The sequence below is a fragment of the Gopherus flavomarginatus genome, chromosome 15, assembly GCF_025201925.1.
Source record: "Gopherus flavomarginatus isolate rGopFla2 chromosome 15, rGopFla2.mat.asm, whole genome shotgun sequence".
Classification (NCBI taxonomy): Eukaryota; Metazoa; Chordata; order Testudines; family Testudinidae; genus Gopherus; species Gopherus flavomarginatus.
The window spans coordinates 9,397,270-9,418,979 of record NC_066631.1 but is presented as its reverse complement, the minus strand read 5'-3'; the positions used below and the strand labels follow the sequence as shown (position 1 = coordinate 9,418,979).

At 49.6% G+C, this 21,710-nt stretch overlaps 1 protein-coding gene across 3 annotated transcripts in view; it reads left to right on the top strand.

Annotated features, from left to right (window-relative positions):
• The window catches only part of KSR2 (kinase suppressor of ras 2), a 250,094-nt gene that overhangs the window by 119,821 nt on the left and 108,563 nt on the right, over positions 1–21,710 (top strand). For 2 of the 3 annotated variants that reach the window (XM_050924133.1, XM_050924134.1), the window contains exons 6-10: positions 876–959; positions 7,332–7,399; positions 7,573–7,671; positions 10,138–10,256; positions 17,487–17,655. In XM_050924133.1, the coding sequence (XP_050780090.1) occupies positions 876–959; positions 7,332–7,399; positions 7,573–7,671; positions 10,138–10,256; positions 17,487–17,655 (539 nt within the window). The remainder of the gene's footprint in view (positions 1–875; positions 960–7,331; positions 7,400–7,572; positions 7,672–10,137; positions 10,257–17,486; positions 17,656–21,710) is intronic. The other variant, XM_050924132.1, reaches the window with a different exon arrangement.

Genomic DNA, 21,710 nt, shown 5'->3' with positions numbered 1-21,710 from the left:
TTTGGTAGGGCCATTGAACCGAAAACTCTGTTCCTGTCAGTCATACTGGCTTTTACTTGTGTGAGCGCCCTGCCTGGTCTGTGCCTTTGGCGGGAGGATGCTGCTAAGTCCCAGCTGCTCGGGCACAGTCCCATGGGTGCTTAGGATTCATGGTCCCTAGCTGAAGGTTGCACAGAATGGGCCAAACTCATCCCTGCTGTAACTCCACCGACTTCATTGTGGACACACCAGGGATGAGTTTCTAGTGGGCTGACAAAGATCAAAATGAGCCCCATCTGTTTAAGACAGACTGACAAATTGACTGATGTGGCTGTGGCTAAGGGCAGATTAACATGAAGGGGGATCTAGTTTGTAATTGTCAAACGCCTTCAAATTTCCCAGTTCCTTCTCCTTCCTCCTTCGCTGAAGTCAATGTCTGTCAAACGCCATTTCCACCCACCTCCAGCTGAGTGGCGAGGCCCGAGCTCTAGGGTCTATCTGCACTGCAATAAGACACCAGTGGCGGCGAATTTCAGAACCCGGATCTGCAGATTTGGGCTTACGAGGCTCACGCTGCTGCACTAAAAATAGCAGTGAAGATGCTCCCTCTCGGGCTCTGAGACCTGGCCTGGGGGTAGGTCTCGGAGCTGGAGATCCAGGCCAAGCGGGAAAGTCTACCCTGCTGCTTTTTGCACCGGGACAGCTGCAGGAAACTCACCGCTCTGGTTTTTGTTTTGGCTTAACTGATCGCTGGACCAGACTCCAACACTGGTGCTGTGTGGAGGGGGCTAAAACGCAGAGGGTAGCGATGCTTATAAATAAAGAGTTTCTCCACCCGGGGTAGGGCATAGCAACCTTGTTTGTTCTTAACACTTATCTGATGTTTTCCTCTGCAGATTTTCCACCAAGTATTGGATGTCTCAGACATGCACCGTCTGTGGGAAAGGAATGTTGTTTGGATTAAAATGTAAAAACTGCAAGTACGTCACGGTTTCTAAGCTGGCTTTGTTGTTGCTTAATGTTGCAAAGGGAATGACTGGGCCGTCATCTCCTAAGCGCTCTGGGTGTGTTTTTTCTGAATGGGGCTCAGGCGTACCTGGGGTCTGCCATTGTCTCCCTTCTCATCTGCATGAAAAAGTCTTTCCATGACTTTGAGATAAGCAAAACGCCCCTAATGGCTGAAGCCCAGAGTTCATCCACCAATTCCCCCACACGGCCCTGCCCGTGCAGCTCAACATCACCAGTCCTAGGTTGCAGGGCTGGCTTTACACTGATTCACCTGATTTCCTGGAATCAGGCCCTGCATTGGCGCCTAAGAGGCCACCGTGCCGGTGCCTTTGTAATTTTTACCCACCCAGCGGCGCTCTGGGGAGGTCTTTGGCAGCATTTTGGTGGTGCGCCCTTCAGTCGCTCCGGGTCTTCAGCGGTATTTTGGCGGTGGGTCCTTGAGTGCCGCTGAAGACTCGGAGCGCCGCCGGGTGAGTACAAATCGGGCCCCGCACTTGCTAAAACCGGCCCTGCTAGGTCGGAGGAGAAGTTTGTTCAGGTTCCCCAGCCTGTTCAGCTCTCTGCTGATCCTGCCACTCAGGGTGGCCAAGCGTGAGGATTGATTTTCAAGAGCTCGGGCACCTATCCACTACACGCTGACCTGAAACAGCAAGGGCAGTTCCCACTGTGCACCAAATGCCCCCTCAGCTGATAACAATTCTCAGGAAGCCTTTTGATTTCCCATCACTTTCTCCTGGTGCCTCCTCCTCACTTTGGTGTTTTACTCCCTCAGGGGCTATATTCTAAAAACTGAAACAGACCAGGGAGCAGCCTCTGAGTGTTTGAGCTTCCCGGGAAAGTCACCTGGCATGCTCCGAGTCCTGTTAAATCTCTGCCTTTCCTCAGCAACAAGAGCGTGCAGCAGGCAGGCAGAGGGGCAGGAATTGAAACACTGCTGAACACGCCGAGAGGCCCACAATGCAGGCTGAGACTGCTAGTCACTGTGTAGTAGCAGCCTGGTCCTAGCTTGCATTGAGGAGACCCTGGCACCTAGCTTGACCCCCTTCTCCAGTTCTACTCCTGCTGCATCTGCCTCACTCAGAAGCTGCCTTTCTCCGCAGTTTAGAAGGTCAGGATCCCCCCCCGGCGGGGATCTCCCTGGCTCGTTGCTGCTGCACCTGGCTGACAGAGCCCAGCTGGTGCCTCTGTTGCAGCAGACTGACATGCTGGGCAGGGCAGGATTCTGTAGGCCTACCTGCTGGTTAAACCCCATTGTGTGGCGCATTTTACATTAGCTTTTCTATTTGATCATGAAGAACGACCTGCCCCTTCAATGGCTCAGCAAATCCAGAAGGGCTTCCTTTGCCCATCGTTAGCGGGTGAAGGTGCAAGGTGCTGCATATTTCAGCCAAAACCACTGCAAAACCCTGAAATGTAGCTCACTTCAGCCAAGCTCCAGAGAGACAGAGAACAGAGCCCCCTAGATCTCTCCTCTGCTCCGAGCCGCTTTCCAGAGAACCAGACTCAGACCATGCTTCCTCCCAGCACATCCTCCTTCTAATGTGCCGGACACGGAGCAAACGAATGAACTCCTCCCTCCTCCCAGCTAACGAGCTGACCTATCCCTACTGCTCCACAAATCCCTGCCCTCTGGGCTGGCGACTGCGGGGCCTTCCTTTAACCAGAGAGGGAAGAGGTAACCCCCCTTCCCAGTCCCTCCGGGCAGGCATGTGTTTGTTTTTGTATAGGGTGCACAAAACGAAGATTACAAAATTCTGATCACATTGAATCAATTTGGGAGAGGGAGGTGGACAAGAGCTGATTGGGAGAGGACCCTACTCCTTTCACTAGTGGAAAGATTGCTTTGAAGGCTAGTAATTTGGAGTGTCAGAGGATGGCTGATGAGACTTGTGCTCAGGTTGCTTGATTCCAGTGGCAGAGACTCCAGCGCTGTATTGTGCCCCTCAGAGGAGGGGTAGGGGAAGGTCTAGGACAACAACTGATCGGCATCTGACTGCTAACCTGTCCATTCCTGCTGTCTTTCCACGAGACTCAGCCCATGGAACACCTTGGTTGAATCTCGCCCTCTTTTGTGTTACCTAGCAATAAATCAACTCCTGGCAGTAATTGTATTTGCTGTACAGCTCTGTGATTGAATCTGAAAGTACATTAGTAATAGATAACAGGGGTAATTTTATGCCTAGGAATAACATGTGTAACTATGCAAGCTGAGAGAGAGGTAGTCCAGTCTCCTGCTCTGGGGTGTAATGCACACTTCCTGGAAGAATAGGAAGAATTCTCTCCCCCCTCCCTGACATGCAGGCTGCACAGCTGGGGAGATGCACTGTCTTACTCTGAAGTTTCAGGTGCGTGTCACTGCTGGAGGAGGGATAACCAGACCTGAGAGACTCACGGTGGTTCTGACAGTGTGGCAGACCTATGGTCTGTGTCCAGTTGATCTGTCTGTAGTGTCCTTCCACCCTAGTACAGAAAATCCACAACGTGCTTAGGTGATGCCAGCAGAACCCTTTGACTGGACATTAAGCCAAGGGAAGTTGTACCTTCCATCTCACTAGGAGCAGCATCAGGCCCTAACTCTGAGGGCTGTTGCAAGGTGCCAGTCACCTCCTGGAAGGTGAGCGCCCTCCGCTCCCACTGACTGTGCAACTCACAGGATCAGGCCTTTTACATGCAGTTGGTTGCTCTGCAGTATCCCACCACCTCTTCCATATCCCTCAAGTTTCCTTCTGCAGGGCAACACTGTGGATTTCTGAGCTTTCCCGCCCTCGTGCCTGGAGCGTTCCACTTGCCGTCCTGTAACGCTTTCTCACAAGGCGCCTCGGCAGCCGAGCAAGCCAGGAGGCGAAACAGCTGTGCCAGCCGATGAGAGTAACTAAGATGAATTGTGCATTACCCAGAGTGCGGCGTAGCTCAGAGCTTTGGATGCATCTCGATTTATGGCACCGTCGCCTTGAGCTGCCGTCTCTCATTTATGGCATCAGCAAAAATCTTACAAGCTCGTGTTTATCCGGGAAGCTCATTGTGCTGTAGAGGATCCAAACACACACAAATTGCAATTAGGATGTGATATAATAGAAACGGGCCATTCTTCGGAGGCCACAAAGATGAGCAGGAGTGGGCCAGATTCTGATTTGTTACACTGCTCTCATTCTGGAGTAACCCTGCAGGAGTTATTCTGGATATCGAAGATATCGTTTGCTTTTCTAAGGCTAGGGAATATGCCATGTCACTGCCCTGTGACTGAGTCAATGCTCACTTCTTATGGTGGCCACTTTTATGTTAATTAAATATCGAGTTAGTAGAATGAGGGCAGGTTTAACCTGCTGCAATACATGACAGCATTGCGTAGTTAAAGCTGATCCCAGTGTTCTGATAGTGATATTGCCAAGGACTTTTTGTAACTTTTTTTTTTTGGTACACCTTTGTAATCTCTTGAGAATTAAACGTAATTCTTTGTTAATATTGTCCTGTCCAGCTTGACAAACCTCTCCCCTTTTGTGTGCAATGGCGTTGCAATGGATCGTTCTCATTAACAGTGGCAGCTAACATTGCTCCTTCCCACTGGCAGAACTGGACACCCGGCAGAAGGAGGTTTGAGGGGCCGGGGTCAGAACAGCGAGGGTGGTGGGATTGGAACCCACTGCTTTAAACAGCAGGAGGGTCTGAGGGGCATTGGCCAAGCAAGAGTAAAGAAGAGGAGTGCAGACCTGGATGTCGAGATTGAAACGCACTATGCAGGAGGCTGTGTCTGCTTCTGTGTCAGCCTCCTACGAGCACTTACTAAAAATCACATTAATTGTGGATTTTAACAAAAAATGAAACACTAACGAACCACTCCAGTTCCTCACCTTCTACCTACCCAGCCAGCACTGGCTCTGTTCTTCCCTGTAAAGAAGCAGGTTACCAAACAAACAACTCTCCCTCTTCCCCAAAGCCTCAAATATCAAATTAATCCTTGGCTCTGCCTCTAGGAATCTATGTATAATGAATCTAACACACAAGGCTCCTGAATTTTCATTACCCAGCTCATTGACTTGTGGCCTCTTTTTGTATTTTTTTTTTACTCCCCTGATCCTGTTTCTTTTATAATATTGTTTTTTCCCTTTGCTTTCCATGCATGAACACTCAGTGCTTATACAGCCCTCCTCTGCTCTGGCCCATTGGGGCAGAATGGAAGGCTGGGACTCTTACATTCTTAATTAGGACCACGTGAAAAGGTTTTAGGGGCATAAGAGCCTGCTTATGTCTACATGTCTGAACCAGGGGTGGAGCCCTGAGTAGACTCATATTCCCGCCTGTGTTAAATATTAATGGCCGCATAGAAGATTAAATGAATCAATCATAGCTTGAAATGGTCTAATCACTCTTGTTAAATGTTCTGGTAATAAAGCCATAAGGAACATTGCAGCAGCAGAGAGAAATTGCAAAACAGAGGGAGGAGGAGCAGGGGGCTACCTAAATATTTCTCCTCTGCAGCCATATGCTGTAATTAAGTGCAGCCCAGCATTAGCGCTGGATCATATTCAGTAGGAAATAGCAAAGAGCGACTCTCTGCTCCCTTTGTCTCAGGCTGGATTGTCAGAAATGTCAGTTTCCGCAGCTCTGAGCAGTAATGAGATTGCTGGGTTTTCCTAGTAGAGGAAGGGTGTTTGGGTGTCTCCCTCAATTCACCATGCCGAATCACAGCAGTGAGCGAACAGAGAGACCCACCAGAGTGCCGGCTGGCTCGCCTTGCCAAGGTAGATTTAGTTCCTCTTTTTAACGAGCTCAGAATGCAAGCTGGCTTGGACCAGAGATGTTCTTGGGAAAGCCCATGGTGAAAAAAGTCCTGATGGTGGAGGAAATTCTGTGGGTGACTGGCTAGGTATCACTGCTACAGTGAGCTGGAAATGAAGCAATCCCCCAGCATGGCACTAGGACAGAGCAGCATTGGGAGGGATCACCATTTTGGGTGAGAGGTAAATCAAGGCATTAACCATTTATGGCCTAGAGTCCATGGAACTTTTCAAAAGCAAGGAGGCAACCCTAACTGAGTTACATTCCTCCAGCCTAAATTCCCTGGTTACTTTAACCAGCTAAAGTTGTCCCTCATGATAACTTGGGTTGTCAGGTGCCTTTAGAAGCTCCCTCCTCCTCGTCCAAAGGAGTCACTTGACAGTTCAAGGGGGGTGGTCCGAGCCAAATGTATGTCTGGGCGCTGGGGTCCATTACTAATGAAGGGGAGCTGGGAGGGTGAGCAGCAGCACGTTAACCTACCACATGACAGGGGATTTCTGTAGAGGGGACAATGGAAGCATCCCAGAGCTCATGGACCACTAGCCGGGGAGCTGGCTTAGGAGACTGTGTTTAGGGATAGCTTAAAGAATGTGTTTTGCAGTTCGCTCATTTTTCGGCTCCTCCACCCCATGCCCCAAGTTGGTTGGGAGGGGGAAGGAAAATAGACCTTGTCTATATGTCTGAGTGGGGTCAGTAATCACAAAGTGATCCAGTTGCTTGGGCCCTGTGAAACTACTCTTTGGCTCTTAAGCAGACAACTGCATTTCTGTGATGGGCAAAATCATTCCATTGCAGTTCTCCCAAACCCGTGGCTAGCTGAACGTGTTATTTTCCTCCAGGATGTTCTGATCGTCAGAATTGTACTGTATCCTTTACACCTCCACCCCCTGTTCAGAGTCAATAGGCATGATTCACCTGCATGGGACTGTGGTGTTTTTTCATCTCCTGCGTGGGATGGGTGGGGGAGTTTTGACTCCCAGCAGCAAGCAGTGGCTATGCTGCAGCCATCCTCTCCTGACGGCTCTTCTGGGGTGGGAGTGGCTCCAACTCTGGCCATAGTCCCATAGGAGCAGATGGACTCAGATTTGCTAAACCAGTGTATCTCCTAGGTGCCCCATCTCCTCTCATCCCAGCCAGTGCCCTCTTGTTTCTGGGAGATGTACCTCCCACCCCCGCTACCTTCTGGAGACCCTTTCTGCCATCTGGGACCTGCAGCCCCAGTTCCACCACTGGACCTACTAGTACAGTGAATCTAGCCCGATCTTTGGATGAAAGGTGCTGAAGGGGGTGCATCTTTTGAAGTCACAGCTGCGGGATCTGGTGGAGCCAGCGGGATGCCGCCAAGCGCTGGTGCTTCCCCCACAACGTTGAGCGGACAACGCCGCACGAAACAAAAGCGACCTGGAAGTTAGCTCAAGTCACCACCATCCCATCTGCAAAAATCATTTCTTTCTGCGTTAAGGTTCCCTTGTTCTCAGCTGGGCCGTGTGTGACAGTCCCTCCTGACCTCCATCCGGGGACTGTGATGGATCCACCTTCACATTTGTTTTTATTGCTTCTTCTCTTAGGCTAAAGTGCCACAACAAATGCACCAAAGAGGCCCCGCCCTGTCACATACTGATCATCCACCGTGGAGGTAAGAACCCCTTTACTAGCTTTGGCTTCCTTGATGTTTTTGCCAGGCAAAAATTTTCAAAAGCGCCTAAGTGACTTAGGAGCCTGAATCCCCATTGACAGCCAGTGGGACTTAGGCTCCTACCTCACATAGGCCCTTTTGAAAATGTTACCGACCGTCTTTTCCGCTTATAGGGAGACGAGCTGTCCGATGCGAGGCAGATTTGCATTCCAAACCACTTCCACCCACCCTCCCCCTGCCACCTTTTCTTTTCAGATTCCCCACAACGCGGGGTAAGTGCAACAGGTTTGAGCCTTTTGCTAACATTGAAAGCTGGCCTGGGTGGAAGTTTGGGAGCCTAGCTCTGCGATGGCTCTGTTGATGCATGCGGGTCTCATTTCACGACATGAAACAGCAGCGTTAATGTCAGGCATTGGCACATTCAGATGCTAATTGTGCTATTGAATTTGTCTGCTTTCCTCTCCTCCAGGAGCGCTGTTCATAAATATGAAAAGGAACGGGGCACATTTACACGTCCAGAAGGGAGGCTTTGCACCAGGAAGAGTTTTTTCTGTTCATTCAAATTCTGGCTACATGTTCCTAGGGCAAAAGGGGGTGGTGGTGGTTTGAGATTACCTAGGGGGAATTAATTTAAATTAAAATAAACTGAAATTAAGATTCCAAAATATGCATATAATTTTAGCTCTAATAAGGCTGTCAGAGTATGTTAAATACCAACTGATTATTAAAAACATAGTCATTGAGAATAACCCTTTTTGCTATTTTTTAAAAAAAATAAGTTACTTTTTGCACCTAAGGAGGCCAGCTGAGCTCTGGAATCTAAAATTCAGAATGGGGCATCATCTAATTCAGAGGTGATTCACTTCTTTTCACATGGGGATTCCCTGTAGCACCCCTGGTGGTAGGGAAGAGACAGGACTCCACTACAGTGAATATTAAAAGGATAGTTCTGTACTGTGACACTTTGACTCAAAGAGACCCTGTGGTTCTCTCTAGCTCCCAGACTGACTAATGGCCAATGCTGCCAGCGTCTCCCAAAGTCCTGGCCTGGAGCAAGCAGTCTTGGACAGGGCTGATGATTACTCGCCCCGCCTCGGGGCTTCTTTGTTAACTTAGCTGCCCTTCCAGTTGCTGGCTTTGTCCACCATTTCTCATGCCAACTTTTCGGCAGGTTATTTCCTTGTTGATTCCTCTGTCCCCGTGAGCTGCTGGCAGTAACAGAGAGCAGGGAAGAGCAGGTGACTGTGCTCATCTGGGCTGCAGGCATGAGAACTCCAGTATCACTGTTGAGCACTGTCCTGGGAGATATTAGACCCGGGGGGCCGTGGAGTAGTAGCATCATAGCAGAAGTGAGGAGCCCTTCCCGGCAGAAGAGCTCTGGGTTGCTGCTCAATAATTCGTCATAAAATCCACCCTTGGGAAAACTACACCTAAGAGTCGAGTGGAAGTAGGGAAGGGCTGTCCTGCTCCCTGTGGGAAAGCGGAGAAGCTTCTAAACATGGAGGCTATGGGGGCCATAGCAAAAATAGGTTGGGGAGGAGCAAGGAGGAAAGCATGCAGGCGTTGGGTAAGATTGGCGAAAAGGGATTCTGAGACTGTCCTGAAATGGGAATGAGGTCCCCACGCTAGGGCTCATTGGAGCAAGGGCCCAGTTGCCTGCTCAGCTAAGACATGGGGATGGGATCCCGGAAACATGAGTGGTGGCAGGGCAGAAGTTTGCATTGGGATGAAGCTCAAGATAGAGGCCTCAAATATAGCCAGAGTCTATGCCATTGTCTGCCTTGGCCACCCCTGGACATGTGCTAGTGGAGCGATGGGAGAGGGTGGAGCGATTTCGCAGTCCACAAGGGCTAGTGCTCACAGCAGGAGAGCAAAAGAGTTTTAGCAGTCAGAGAATAAACACTTAAACTGCCCCTGACCTGGGGGTGGAGGGTGTTGTGGAGTGTGACCTTCCCAGGCATGGTGACATGCCGCAAGCCCAGGAGAGGATTAGCTGAGCTTGAGTTTAACTCCTCCTTCCCTGCTGCACACAGCAACAAGGCCCCGTTGTCTCACTGCTACAGATCAGGAGGCATTCGACTGAAACGGGTGGAAAGCTGACATAATGCAGAGAATCACATCACAGCCATGAAGGAGGGTCTAGTCATCATGGTGCAGAATAGCTCATAGTGTGTCTTGCTCACAAATATTGGCTTCTCTCTGGGTCAGGAGACAGTTCACATAAACCACCTTCTGCACTGATGACATTAGCCATGTGATCAAAATAAACCAGCTTGTTCCTCCTTGAGCTGGGAGCCGCCGCCTGGCAGGATGAAATTCACCCTGGGCACTACTTAAGTGCCACTTGAGCCCTTCGGCATCGAGTCTGATTGGATCCTCAGTGTGTTCTGGTTGGCTGAGGAAGGTTCTAATTGTGGTGGGAGTGGGGAGGAGTGTAGATACAATCTGGCTTCAGCTGGCGCTCTGTGTTCCAAATGTCCCAAGTCGTTATGGTGCCACGGTGGGGAAATTGACAGTTTCTGGAGGAAGGTTAAGCTGTATAGTGAAGAGGTTACTTTGGGGTTGAGCTTAGGTATTTTTAGAAATTCAAGAAGCAGACCTGGATTGTCTTCCACGTGCAGGGCTCTTATGGAGAGTGACCTGCACTCAGGCCTGAAGTTTTGTTTTGAAGCTTTGATGTCTCTCTCTCTCTTTTTTTTCTTCTTCAATTCCTTCCCCTATCGCCCTTCTTCATCCAGCAAGATTAGTCCGGACAGAATCTGTGCCGTGTGACATCAACAATCCTTTACGAAAGCCCCCGAGGTATTCCGACCTGCACGTCAGCCAGACCCTTCCCAAGACCAACAAAATCAGCAAGGTGAGGCATATCCTTCTCCTCCCAGTGGGCTGTGCAGTCCCTCAGAGCCCTTCTCCATGCTGGTACATTGTGACTAATGCACAGGAACAAATGCAAATGCAAATCCTAGGTAATGAGCGAGATGTCAATGGCTTCAAGACACGCGGGGACATGGGTGGGGTTCCTTACCCCTAGGGTGACCAGACAGCAAGTATGAAAAATTGAGACAGGGAGTGAGGGGTAATAGGAGCTTATATAAGAAAAAGATCCCAAAATTGGGACTGTCCCTATAAAATCTGGACATCTGGTCACCCTACTTACCCACTGCCTACGCTCTCCAAAAGAACCAGGAAGTAGTTGTGGTGGCTGGTGTGACCATCTGGTTATGGTATCAGAGTCATGGTCAGAAGTGAAACTAAGCTGGTTCGGGCTGGTACGCTGTACCGGTAAGAACGTGGCTGCTGGCTCGGGCTGGAACAGCGTACAGGTAAGAAAGTGGCTGCTGGCTCGGGCCGGTACACAGACAATCACCATCGGAGGAGGCTCCCAGCTGCCTCCGCTAACCCAGGGCCCTGGCCTCTGGCGGAGCTTTAAAGCTTTAAAGCTGGCATACTGGCTTACTTTCACCTCTGCTCCCGCCTGAGGCCTGCCCCTTCTGGGGGCCCAGAGCCACCCGCCACACCTTGCCCAGGAGCCCGGCTGCCCTGCATACCGATAAGTCCTTTAGATTACTTTCACCCCCGTCATGGTTACCGTACTCTGTTGGGATACTGCATTTGGGGAAGTACAAAGCAGGCACAGACAAGCTGTTGAGAGACCATAGTCCTGCTTCTGTGCTGGTGACCTTAATTCGAAAGCATCAGGGATGAGAAATGCTGAAAGGTGGCGAAGAAATACTGCCCCTAAGCAAGCTGCTTGTCAGAGTTTTCCAAGAGGCATGGGCAGCTGTTTAAGTGTAGTCATAAACTGGGCATTAAAAGATGCCAAGTGTGCAATCCTAGTGGATCAGAGCATGTGAAGTTACACAAAAACTGTTCAGCTGTTTGCAGTAGGTCAGTACTCCTTAGGCTGAGCAGAATTTGGCCCATGCAATTCACTCCAAAGTACATGCAAGCAAGCCCCCACCTTGAATTCAAGTGGATGCCAGGGGTGCAAGTCAGAGCAGAATTTGGCCCCAAATCTGTGGAATCTCACTCCTGATTGCTGTTACTTAACTGCCCACTCTCTTGACTGGACCCAACTGTCATGTGCTGGGCCCTTTCGTGAAGGAAAACTGGTCTTGTGGTGCAAGCCCAGAACTCTGGAAGTCATGTGACCTCTGTTTCTATTCCTTGTTCTATCACTAACTCAGGGTGTGATCTTGGCAAATCACTTAACCTCTCTCTGCCTTGGTTTCCCCATCCATAACATAGGAATGCTACTGATTTCCTACCTCCCAGGAAGGTTCTGAAGCTTAATCCATTTGGATAGAAAGCTCCATAAAATTCAACATGCTGTTACTGTTTGTGTCCTTTTTAGTTCAGGGGCAAGAATTTCTTGACCTATTTTCCACAGGAAAAGCAGTGACTCCCTCTGTACTTCACCCTTACGGTGTATGGCTCAATCCTCTTTCCATCAAAGTCCATGGGAGTGTTGCAGGTGGCCATTGTCTGCCTGGAAGCATCAGAAGTTAGTAGGTGTTAATCTGTTGGGAAATGTTTGTGTGTTTTGCTGAGGGAGGGCCTGTTTACATGTGGAGCTACTGAGGAGGAGCTGTTCCTGAATAACTCCATCGCTGAACACCCTTATTCTGGAATAAGTTGTTCTGGGACAGCAGGAACTCAGAGGCAAGTGGTGCATTTCCTTACTTGGGTATAAGGGAGGTGGGAGGAGATGTCTAGAGAAATGAAGGATGTAGGGTACGGACTGTGCAGTCCTCATAGAGGAACCTTTGGAACAGTCAAGCCTGAGATTTCCCCTCACCATCCCAATGCCCAGGAAAAGCCCTGACTATTAAAGAGCACCCAATAGCACCAATTCCCAGGTGTGATTCTCTTTGGAAAGAATGCATGCATGACCACTCCAGCACCAGGAGAGTGTTTGGAAGGGCAAGGGTATGTGACTAGTTTTAGGACCCAGTGGGTAGGTGCAGAGCTATTCTGCTGATTCACCTTGACAATTAGACCAGATGAGTCTCTGCAGTTCCATATCAGGGGTATAAAGGACTGAACATCTCCACAAGACTAGAGAGCCAGAGGGAGGGACAAGATATCTGGCTTTTATAAACTCTTAAGTTTGCAAGTGCCGCCCTGCCTTAGGGCTCTGGTACTTCAGTTAAAATTGAAGGCAAATGCCAGGAAGTCTGTGTCTTCATTAGGAATAAAAAACTGTTCTTAACTGGAGTTAGCTAAGCTAACACTTTAGGTCCAGTTTTCTTTTTCTTAACTCAGCCTGGTAACTCAGGTGAAAACTGCAGACTCCTTTGTCTTCCCTAGGATTTTACCTGGCATTAGCTAACCCATGATAAGAACACACCTTTTTCTCCTAGCAGAGAAAAGGCTGAAGAAGCAGTGACCTGGTGAGTGTGAGAACTCCAGCCAGGCACAAAGCCACAGTCATAAACCTGCCTACCTCAGCCCGGATGGGCTGCACTTACCTACCAAAGAATATGTCGTATGCACTCGCTGATGCATCTTCCTCTCTCCTGTCAGTGCTCCCACTCCTCTCCTCTGCCCCATTGGATTCCTTCATCTTCTAGCCTCTCCTCTGTAGCCTTAAGAACTCTTAAGGACGAACACTTGTAGGTTGTGCTGTGAGTGCCACAACTTGTGCTGGCTGCACAGCATGAGGCTGAGCCGCGTGAAGGTGAGGAGCTGCTGCTTATGCCTCGTTCAGTTCAGAAGCAAATGTTACCATATAACAGGCCAGCTGGAACACAGTGAGTCCTTGAGAATATAGTGTGAAAGAAGCACCGGTGAGCTGCCTGTTGAGTACAGCTGATCACAGCCTGCAAAGATCTCTGTAGGGCAACAGGGCTGGCTACCCCACTTCATGTGTACTTACAGATCACCCAGACATGAGTGACTTAAATCCTACAACACTCCCATGTGGTATGTAGGTATCACCTCCTCCATTTTTCAGAGAGCAAAACTGATGTTGGGGCACATGGGTTACGTTTACAAATGCTGGTTCACTTGCGGTGGCTTGGTTCCGTGGTTCCTAACACGAGACACCGTGGGTCTGACTTTCAGAAGAGCTGGTCACCTGCAGCTCCCAGCAACTTCAGCTAGAGCTTGGGACGTGCAGCACTTTTGCAAAACAGGCTCCAGGAATCTGACACTGTGCATGTGAAAATCGGGAACGCTTTAAGGCTAAGCGACTTGCCCAAGAGGAGTGAGTGGCGTCGCCAGGGGAGGAGCCCAGGAGTCCTGAATCCCTGAGGCCTTTCTCCCCTAGAACATGAAATGCACAAAGCATTGGGAAAGGATGAGCCAGTGTTGACCATGGATGTCTTACCTTTATTATAGCTCCCTCCTTGCTACCCTGCATTTACTGCTATGGATGTCACTTCCCCGTGAAAGGGAAGAGGGGAAAGTGAGCTCTCCCTGGGCTATTCAGCTGGGAGTTGAGCTTTGGTGAAGTGTCTTCCATCTGAGGATCTCAGTCAGTAATTGAGCTTCTCAACAAGTGTTTGAACTGCTATTATCCTCTAGGAAAATAGGGCATGGAGATCAGCGACTTGCCCAAGACCATGGAATTTGTGAGAGTTCAGCCTGCAGCCCAGATTGCGTGACCCTGTTGCTCTGCGGTAACTAGTAGGTGACACTGCCTCTCTGGCTGTATAATCTGATTATTCATGACTATCTTATGCGACTTTAAAGGAGAGGCTCCAAATCCTTCCTCTTTGATCTGAAGAATAAACTTTTTGAGGTCAGGGCCAGATCCTGCTCCCCTCTAAGTCAGCAGCAAAACTGCCATGAGTAGTCCTCACATTCTGAAACTCTCCCAGCTGGTTTCTTAGGGGCTCTGTACCTTCCCGTTCTGGCTGCTTGGTGGCATTGCCTGCGGATGCCGACAAGGATCATTCTCCTGTCTGCTATGGAAACATGGTTACTTTGGAGAGTGTGCGTGGCTAAGGGAGGAGGGGCCGGTCTGGCAGACTTTCCTCTTTGCAACAGCACCTTCCAGTTTGCTCAATGGTCTGTTCAGCCATCTGCTGGGGCAAAACTTCGCAGATGGCTCGTTGGGTTTCCAGGCACGTCTGCTTCTCCAAAACACCAAGGGACTGATCTGTATTTCAACAAATCTGGTTGAAACTGAATAGAAACCTGTTTAGGGGGTTTTAAACCAATGAATCATAAAGAGCTGCGCTAATTGAAGAAGCAGGCCTGGGCCCTATACAATAAGTGGAGATGCTCAGACCGCTTCTCTAACGAGGGCGGTAGTTCCGCTGCAGAGCAGACACTGCAAACACAAATGTATTGGGCTCTTTCTTTTAAACGCTTTCCCCCTACTGTTGCTCTAGGTCTTCTTTATTTCTTAGGAAAGATATGGACTTTTTTACAGTCTCTGGTCCAAATTTTGCTCTGTTCCCCTGGTGTAAATCTGGAGTAGTTTCATTGGCCTCAAGCGTTACTCCAGATTTGCACCGGTGTAATGGAAAGCAGCACTTGGCTCACCAACTTCCCACCCTCCCCGTCAGAGCTGCTGTATATGAACGGCAGTAAGCTGGGGCTGAGATTAGCTGGGACATAGAGTATCTAACTCTGCACCTGTTGGGTTTTCAGTGTGTTTGCCATCAGGGGAAAGGCAGCGTTTGTCAATGTTATTTGCTTTAACAGCTTAAAAATAAAATGGAATCAGTGCCGTCGAAATGGTTTGTGTTCCACCAGTTCTGCTCGTAACTCTCCAGAGGCAACAAATCGAACCTGAACCTCTGTGCTCTCCAGGCTGTCTAAAACGTTAGTAAAAATATTAAAAAATAAAACCTACAGAAGCACAACAACTTGATCATGTTCCTGCAGGGTCCATGGATGCTGATAAGCCCAGACCTAACCACGCACCTGGCTGGTTCTTTCTCCTGCTCTGTGATAGTAGTGGTAATGGTGCTCAGATTTATTCTGGATTAAATTTGACAGAGCCTGTTGAGTCCAGCCCTGTCTAATAGAGAACTTAGAAGCCCCAACAAGGCAGCATATGGCTTTTCATTCATTCTGAATGGCAAATTTCAAAGTCTTGCTGGCTGGCTGTGCCTATACCTAGAAGTTTAAAGGTCTGATTTTCAGAGATGCTGAGCACCTTTTCAAATCAGTCAATAAGGGGTCTTCGGCACACCTTTCCTCTGCGACTCTGCTGTTCCAGGGACAGTTGGATACTGGATGATTCTCTCTGGGATGCAGCCTCTAAAGCTGCAGCTCTTGGAAAATTCCAAATGGTAAAATTACCTGATTTTTTTAGGGTGCATATTATTTCTGTGGGACCCCAAGCAACAGCAGACCCATATGGGAGTTCACAAGCAAAAAAAGCTACAGGTTTCTTTCAGTGAATTGTGTCATTTTGGGCCCATCATACTTTATCTTAACAGAGGTCATCATGGGAAGCAGGCTGGGCAGTGGGTAGGGCACTGAACGGGACTCAGGTGACCAGTGTTTTCTTCCTGGCTCTGCTACTAGCCTGCTAGGTGATGTGGTGCAAATTACTTCACCTCTTTTATGCCTCAGTTTCCCTATCTATAAAATGGGTATAATGAAGCCCATCATGTAAAGCACTTTCAGCGCTATGGATGAATCGTTATATATGTATTTTATTTTGCCTCTGCCATCATAAAATCACATCAGCCTTAGACAGCTTGTAAAATTAAATAGAATATTTCCCATTAGGCCAAGTAATAGCTTCTATTTTGACACCTACTTCTATTTAAAAAATAGCCCCCCCCAATCTCCTATTGTCTTACCACCCCACTTCAGCCCAGCCTCCTGCACCAGTTAATGGCAGTGATGCTTGTTTTCTGTATGAATGTGACTGTAAGCTCTGTGGGGCAGGGATCTCCTCTTTCATATCTCTAAAGCTTCTTAGCACCAATGGTGCTATACAAATAAGAGCACAAATCTTCAGTTCTACTTGCTCCCAGTGCTGACTTGGAAAAACCCTGAGGACGAGGTGCTGTAAATAAAGTAGAGCACTGTGTTCCCTGAAATGTCACCTCCGTTTAGGCTTGTTTGAGCCCCTCTTGGTGACCTGCTTGTGACTTTGGCCAAGATTTTCATAGTGACCAAAGATTTTGGGTTCAGCTTGAGACAGCTTAGCGGGGACTGATGTTCAGAGAGACGGTGATCAGCAGTGTTCTCTAGAGGGCACTGTCTGTGCTGAGACAGGGAGAATGGCTGGCTGAGGCGCACTCTTTCCTGGGGAGCCAAGTTAAGAACAAGCCGCGGGTTATAAAACACCTTCGTTTGGCTCACCCTGAAGTTGTGTCTCTTGCCTCAGTGAAATCGCCCGCGAGGCAGGATCAGTCAAGAGAGATTAACAGGCAGTGAGGAGAACGGGATGGTGTTTTGTATTGAGAACACTGACCAGTGCTTGCAAACGTAGGTGCGTGAAGTTAGACACGTACATCGCCTAGCCAATGGTTTCATTTCCAGGCATGCCGAGTGTCCATAATGGCTGCTGACATCAGTAGATGCTGCCAGGGGCCCAGCACCCTGAACATCCAACCAAGTATGTCAGTGTCCGACTTCTCACCATGGCCTTCCCATGTGACTAGTTCCTCTTTGGGTGCCCAGCTTTACCACGGCCTTGATTCCCCGAGGGTGATGCCTCAGCAACATCACTAGCCATTTTGGGAAACGGTGGTCTCCGGGGCCTCATTCTTTAGCTACGGCTGCGTCTGAAGCCACTGGAAGCTGCCGGTGTTCAGCACCTCTGAGAATCAGGCCCCTCCATCTGAAACATTGGCGTGGACAGAGTGAGAAAAATGGTGAAACAGGCCCTGGTTTACCTTGTTCGGGGCTCCCAGCTGCTGGGGTGAGCAGAGCGCTCATACCTCACTCTATAAAGCAGAATGTCCGCTGGGACTTGGGGCCAGATGAATTGGCAGAGCCTGTACAGGACAGACTGGGTGGCAGTGTTTGCTGCAGCCCCATGCTCCTCCTGCAGCCCCAACCACACAGTGACATGGAAAGCTGCGCTGGTGACTTGGAAAGCTGCACCACTCTCATAGGCTTGTGTTGTTTTTTCCTTCTTCCTCTCCCCCTGCCCTCCTTGTTCCTGCAGGACCATATTCCGGTGCCCTATCAGCCAGATTCCAGCAGCAACCCCTCCTCAACGACATCCTCCACCCCCTCCTCGCCGGCCCCACCATTACCGCCCAGCGCGACTCCGCCATCTCCCCTCCACCCCTCCCCGCAGTGCACGCGGCAGCAGAAGCAGTTCAACTTGCCAGGTACCTCACTGCGGGCAGGCTGCCCCCACAGGAGGCGCTGTGAGGGGCTTTGAATAAATCGCTCTGTAACAAAGGCAGTTATCAGTCAGTCGCATGGGACTTGCTGAGTCCCCCATCCATGGGGGAGTCCATTCCCAGGGCTTGGCAGGGATCTCGCCTGAATACGTCCTCAGGGCAGGGAGCCAAGCTTCTCCCCTGTTACTGTTATGGGATGCTGGGTCTGCTTCTGGGAGCCAAACAGGATGTTGAAAACCTTGTGAAGGGTTCAGAAAAGAGCGACAGGACTGATTCAGGGTCTGAGAGGGAGCGATTGACAAAGCTCCATCCGTTTGTCCAAGAGAAGGTTAAAGAGGTGACTTGATCTTAATTTAGAAGGGGAAGAGATGTCCGGGAGCAGAGGGCTCTGTAAACTAGCAACAATCATAACTAGATCCAATGGCTGGAAGTGGAAGCCAGATAAATCCAGGTTAGAAATAGGGAGCGGAATTGAAGCGAGAGTAATATACCACTGGAACAACTGACCAAGGGACATGAGGGCTTCTCCATTGCTTCCAGCTTTTAAATCCAGTCTGCTCTAGCTCAGCCAGAAGTCATGGGCTTTGAGGCAGGAGTGACGGGGGGAGGTCCTCTGGCCTGCGTGACATAGGAGGTCAGACTGGATAATCTCAGCGGTCCTTTCTGGCCTTAAGATCTGACTCATCTTGTCCAAGTGCAATGCTCCCTCCTGGGTTTCTTTGAAATTCACAGGCCCCGCAGTCCAGTGGGAGGCTTAGTGTGCACTCAGCTCTGGTGAACGGCTCCCAAGTGGAGGGTGACAGCCTCAGATGAACTCCATGATTTGCGGAGTGTGGTCAGAGGGAACACTGGCTTTTTCAACCAGCCCCTCCTCTGCCCCATAGAAGGACTGGGGGTTGAATGGGGGTGGGGATTAGCGGTATCCTCCCCAAACCTGCTTCCTCCACTTGAGATGCCAATGTGAAGACACAGTTGATCTTTCATAACATGATGGCTCCTTCCCTTCCTTTTGCATGCTTTCGGCAGTGAAACAGTGAGCAGTGTTGACATGTCCGTTGCCATCATTAGACTCCAGAGCTAGTAACGCATTAAAATGTACAGGGGCAGTTCCCCCTTTCTGAGCTGTTGCTTTAGGCCATATGGGTTCCGTTCCATTCATGTTCTGAAGCTCGACTTTACAGCCATAAGGGCGAGGTGTGTCCTAAATGAAAGCCTGGGTTCTGGTGCACAAGCTGGCTGCCTCCTGAAAAGAACAGTCACTGAATCCCCATGGACTGGCCCATTTCAACCCTAGATGGAAGCACCCTGTCTAGGAGCAGGAATTCACTCCCAGTCCATTCATTCTCTAGGCAGACAGGCCACTCTTCATGGCCCAGGCAATACTCGCCTATTCTGGTGATGCTGCCAATTAGTGCCTGCTTGTTCTTGGTAGTTCCTGTGTCATAGAAAAAACCCATTAACCAGGATCAACACCCGTTTTCTTGTCGAAGACCTCTAAACAGCCACCCACTGGTCACCACTTTCCCCTTCTGTCTGCCAGGGCAGGAATCAGGCCAGTGGCCCAGCAGCATGGCCAGTGGCTTCTGAGCTGCACGAGTGAGTTTACTTTGTGGCATGTGTTCTCAGCCTGGGGGTCATACCTGTCCTCATTACCTTTAAGGGAGCAAGGTAACATGGAGTCCCAGGAGGGAAACAATTGGGTCTTAAAGAAACCAGATCTTACACCTTTCTGCTTGGCTACGTTTGATCCTGCCCCAGAGATGGGGTGAGGGGGATTGAGCTGGGAATAAGTAACGGTCACCAGAGAGGTACCAGACTTTGCCAAATGGGGGAGTGGGGAGAGCAGCTTGCCAGCAGCAGCCAGGGTCTCCCGTCTCTAAGCTTTCTGAGCTGCCTCCTTTGCAGACAGTCTGTAGCCTCTCCAGAAATTCATATGAAATTGGCTTTCATTAGAAAGTCAGAATGGACAATTGAGGGAAGCAATGAAGCCATGGGAAGTGCTACAAGGAAGCACTTGAAGCACTGATGGCCTTGTTGAGAGTTGCTTGGGAAGGAACAGCGAGTGCTTAGGACATGTGTGGTATTGGGTGGCATTTGGTTTTTTATCTAGTAACTGCACAGGGCACTCTCTCTAAGATATTTCCCTGATGTAAAACCAGTAAGTCAACTCTTCTGACCTACACACAGGCCCATTAGCGGCTCCTTTTTCACCACAGGTTGTTGGGATGTTTGTTCAACATTTTAAAAAAATGCACGTATGGGACATTTAACGACTAAGTGAACAAAGTCTCCTAACTCTCCCGTGTGATAGAGGCAGTATGTCCAACCTACCCCTATTGCACAAATGGGGAAGCTCAGGCAGGGATGCTGAGCAACCAGATAGGGTCACATCACAAACCACTGGCAGAGCTGTGATTTCGCTCTTGCCCCAGGTCAATCCCAACCACATGGCCTCCTGAAAGCAACCAACCAAAGGCACTGCCCAAGGCCAGGTACAAGACGCGTAAACAGCGACTTCTGGTTGAGAAAACCCAGAGCAATGCTGAGGTTTCCATTCGGGCTCCCCGGCTGGGCTGCTTCCCTAGAGCCAAAGGCTCTGGTTCATGTCGTGGCTGCGTGATAATAAGCAGAACACACACAACGAGTCCTATCTCTAGACTCTGCTTGATGGCTTAATTCCACACTGCTGGATCAGGGGCTGTACAAGGTTTCATCATGCAGGGGCACCAGGCATCACGAGACAGGTTTGCAACAGCCCTGGCTGGGCCATTCCTTGGCCTCCGATGAGCAGACGCAGCCGTTTGTGCTGACCTGGCCTGTGGCTTTATGCTTTGGACAAAGGGCTTTTTTAAGAGTAGGATAAATGCAGACTCTTTGATCATGTCAAGTCCTGCGCTGCCCGTAATCAAGTCCTAGTGCGTGGGAGGAGGCAGACAGGGGCAAGCTTTGAAATGTCCCTCCTGGCTCAGTGCTGGCCACTAAGAAATGACCAATGGTTCCCTGCAGTTCAGAACTGCTGTTGCAGTCACCGGGGTGCATTTGCTGTGGCACAGTGGCTAGGATGTTGGGCAGGGTTCTAATCCCAGCTCTGCCACTGACTTGCTGTGAGACCTTGGGTGAGTCGCTGGGCTTCCGTGCCTTAGTTTCCCCATCTGTAACATAGGAATAATGTTCCTGACCCCACCTTTGTGAAGTACTTTGAGGTCTGTGGATGCAAAGCCGCAGGTGCATGCTATTTAGTATTATTATGTCCAGTAATTAATTTCAAAGGTAACTGCTAGCAACTGTAGTGACTGAGAGGATTTAAAAGCACCTATGCATTGTAGTTGGAATCAGGAATTAGGAGGGAATTTACCAACATGCACTGTGCCCAAACTCAGATGTGCCTGGTTCTCAGGAACAGTTTTATGGAGTGGGCCTAGGATATTCCAAAGTGATACAACTTGGGCTAATGAAGGAGCCCCATTGGCCTGGGTACCCCACTCACTCAGCTCATTGTCTCCTCTCTTTCCTCCCAAGTCAGCTTTCTCACCCTACCTGGCTTCCCACTGGGACCGACTAAACAGACCCAGTGTCCAAGAAGAGCACAAGAGGTTGAGTTCTCATTAACGATCCCATTTTTAGCTTCAGCTCTTCTCCACTGACAGCTCCTTCTCCCCACCAGAGGGACTGGGATCCTCAAAGTGCTGCCCAGAACAGATTCTGTTGCAGCTTTGGTCTACAGTATCATAGAGGCAAAGCTCTTCCTGTTGTCTGACAAGTATGGGACAGGATGCTTTTGCACGGGCGTAGTCCCCTCAGCTCCTAGGAAATGTGAGCACCCCCTCCATACTGTCTGCCTGAGGGAGAGATTTCCACACCTGTGTTTTCAATTGTATGTGTTTTAATGATGATGAATTTTGTTTAAAGTGGAAATAACAAAACAAAAAAAAAGTCAGTGGCAGCAGCTTCTTGTTGGAGGCATATGGCCGTTAGAGCTGCCAGCTTGCAGTGGTGGCACAGATGCCCATAGCATGAGTCATCGCCACTGAATCATACGA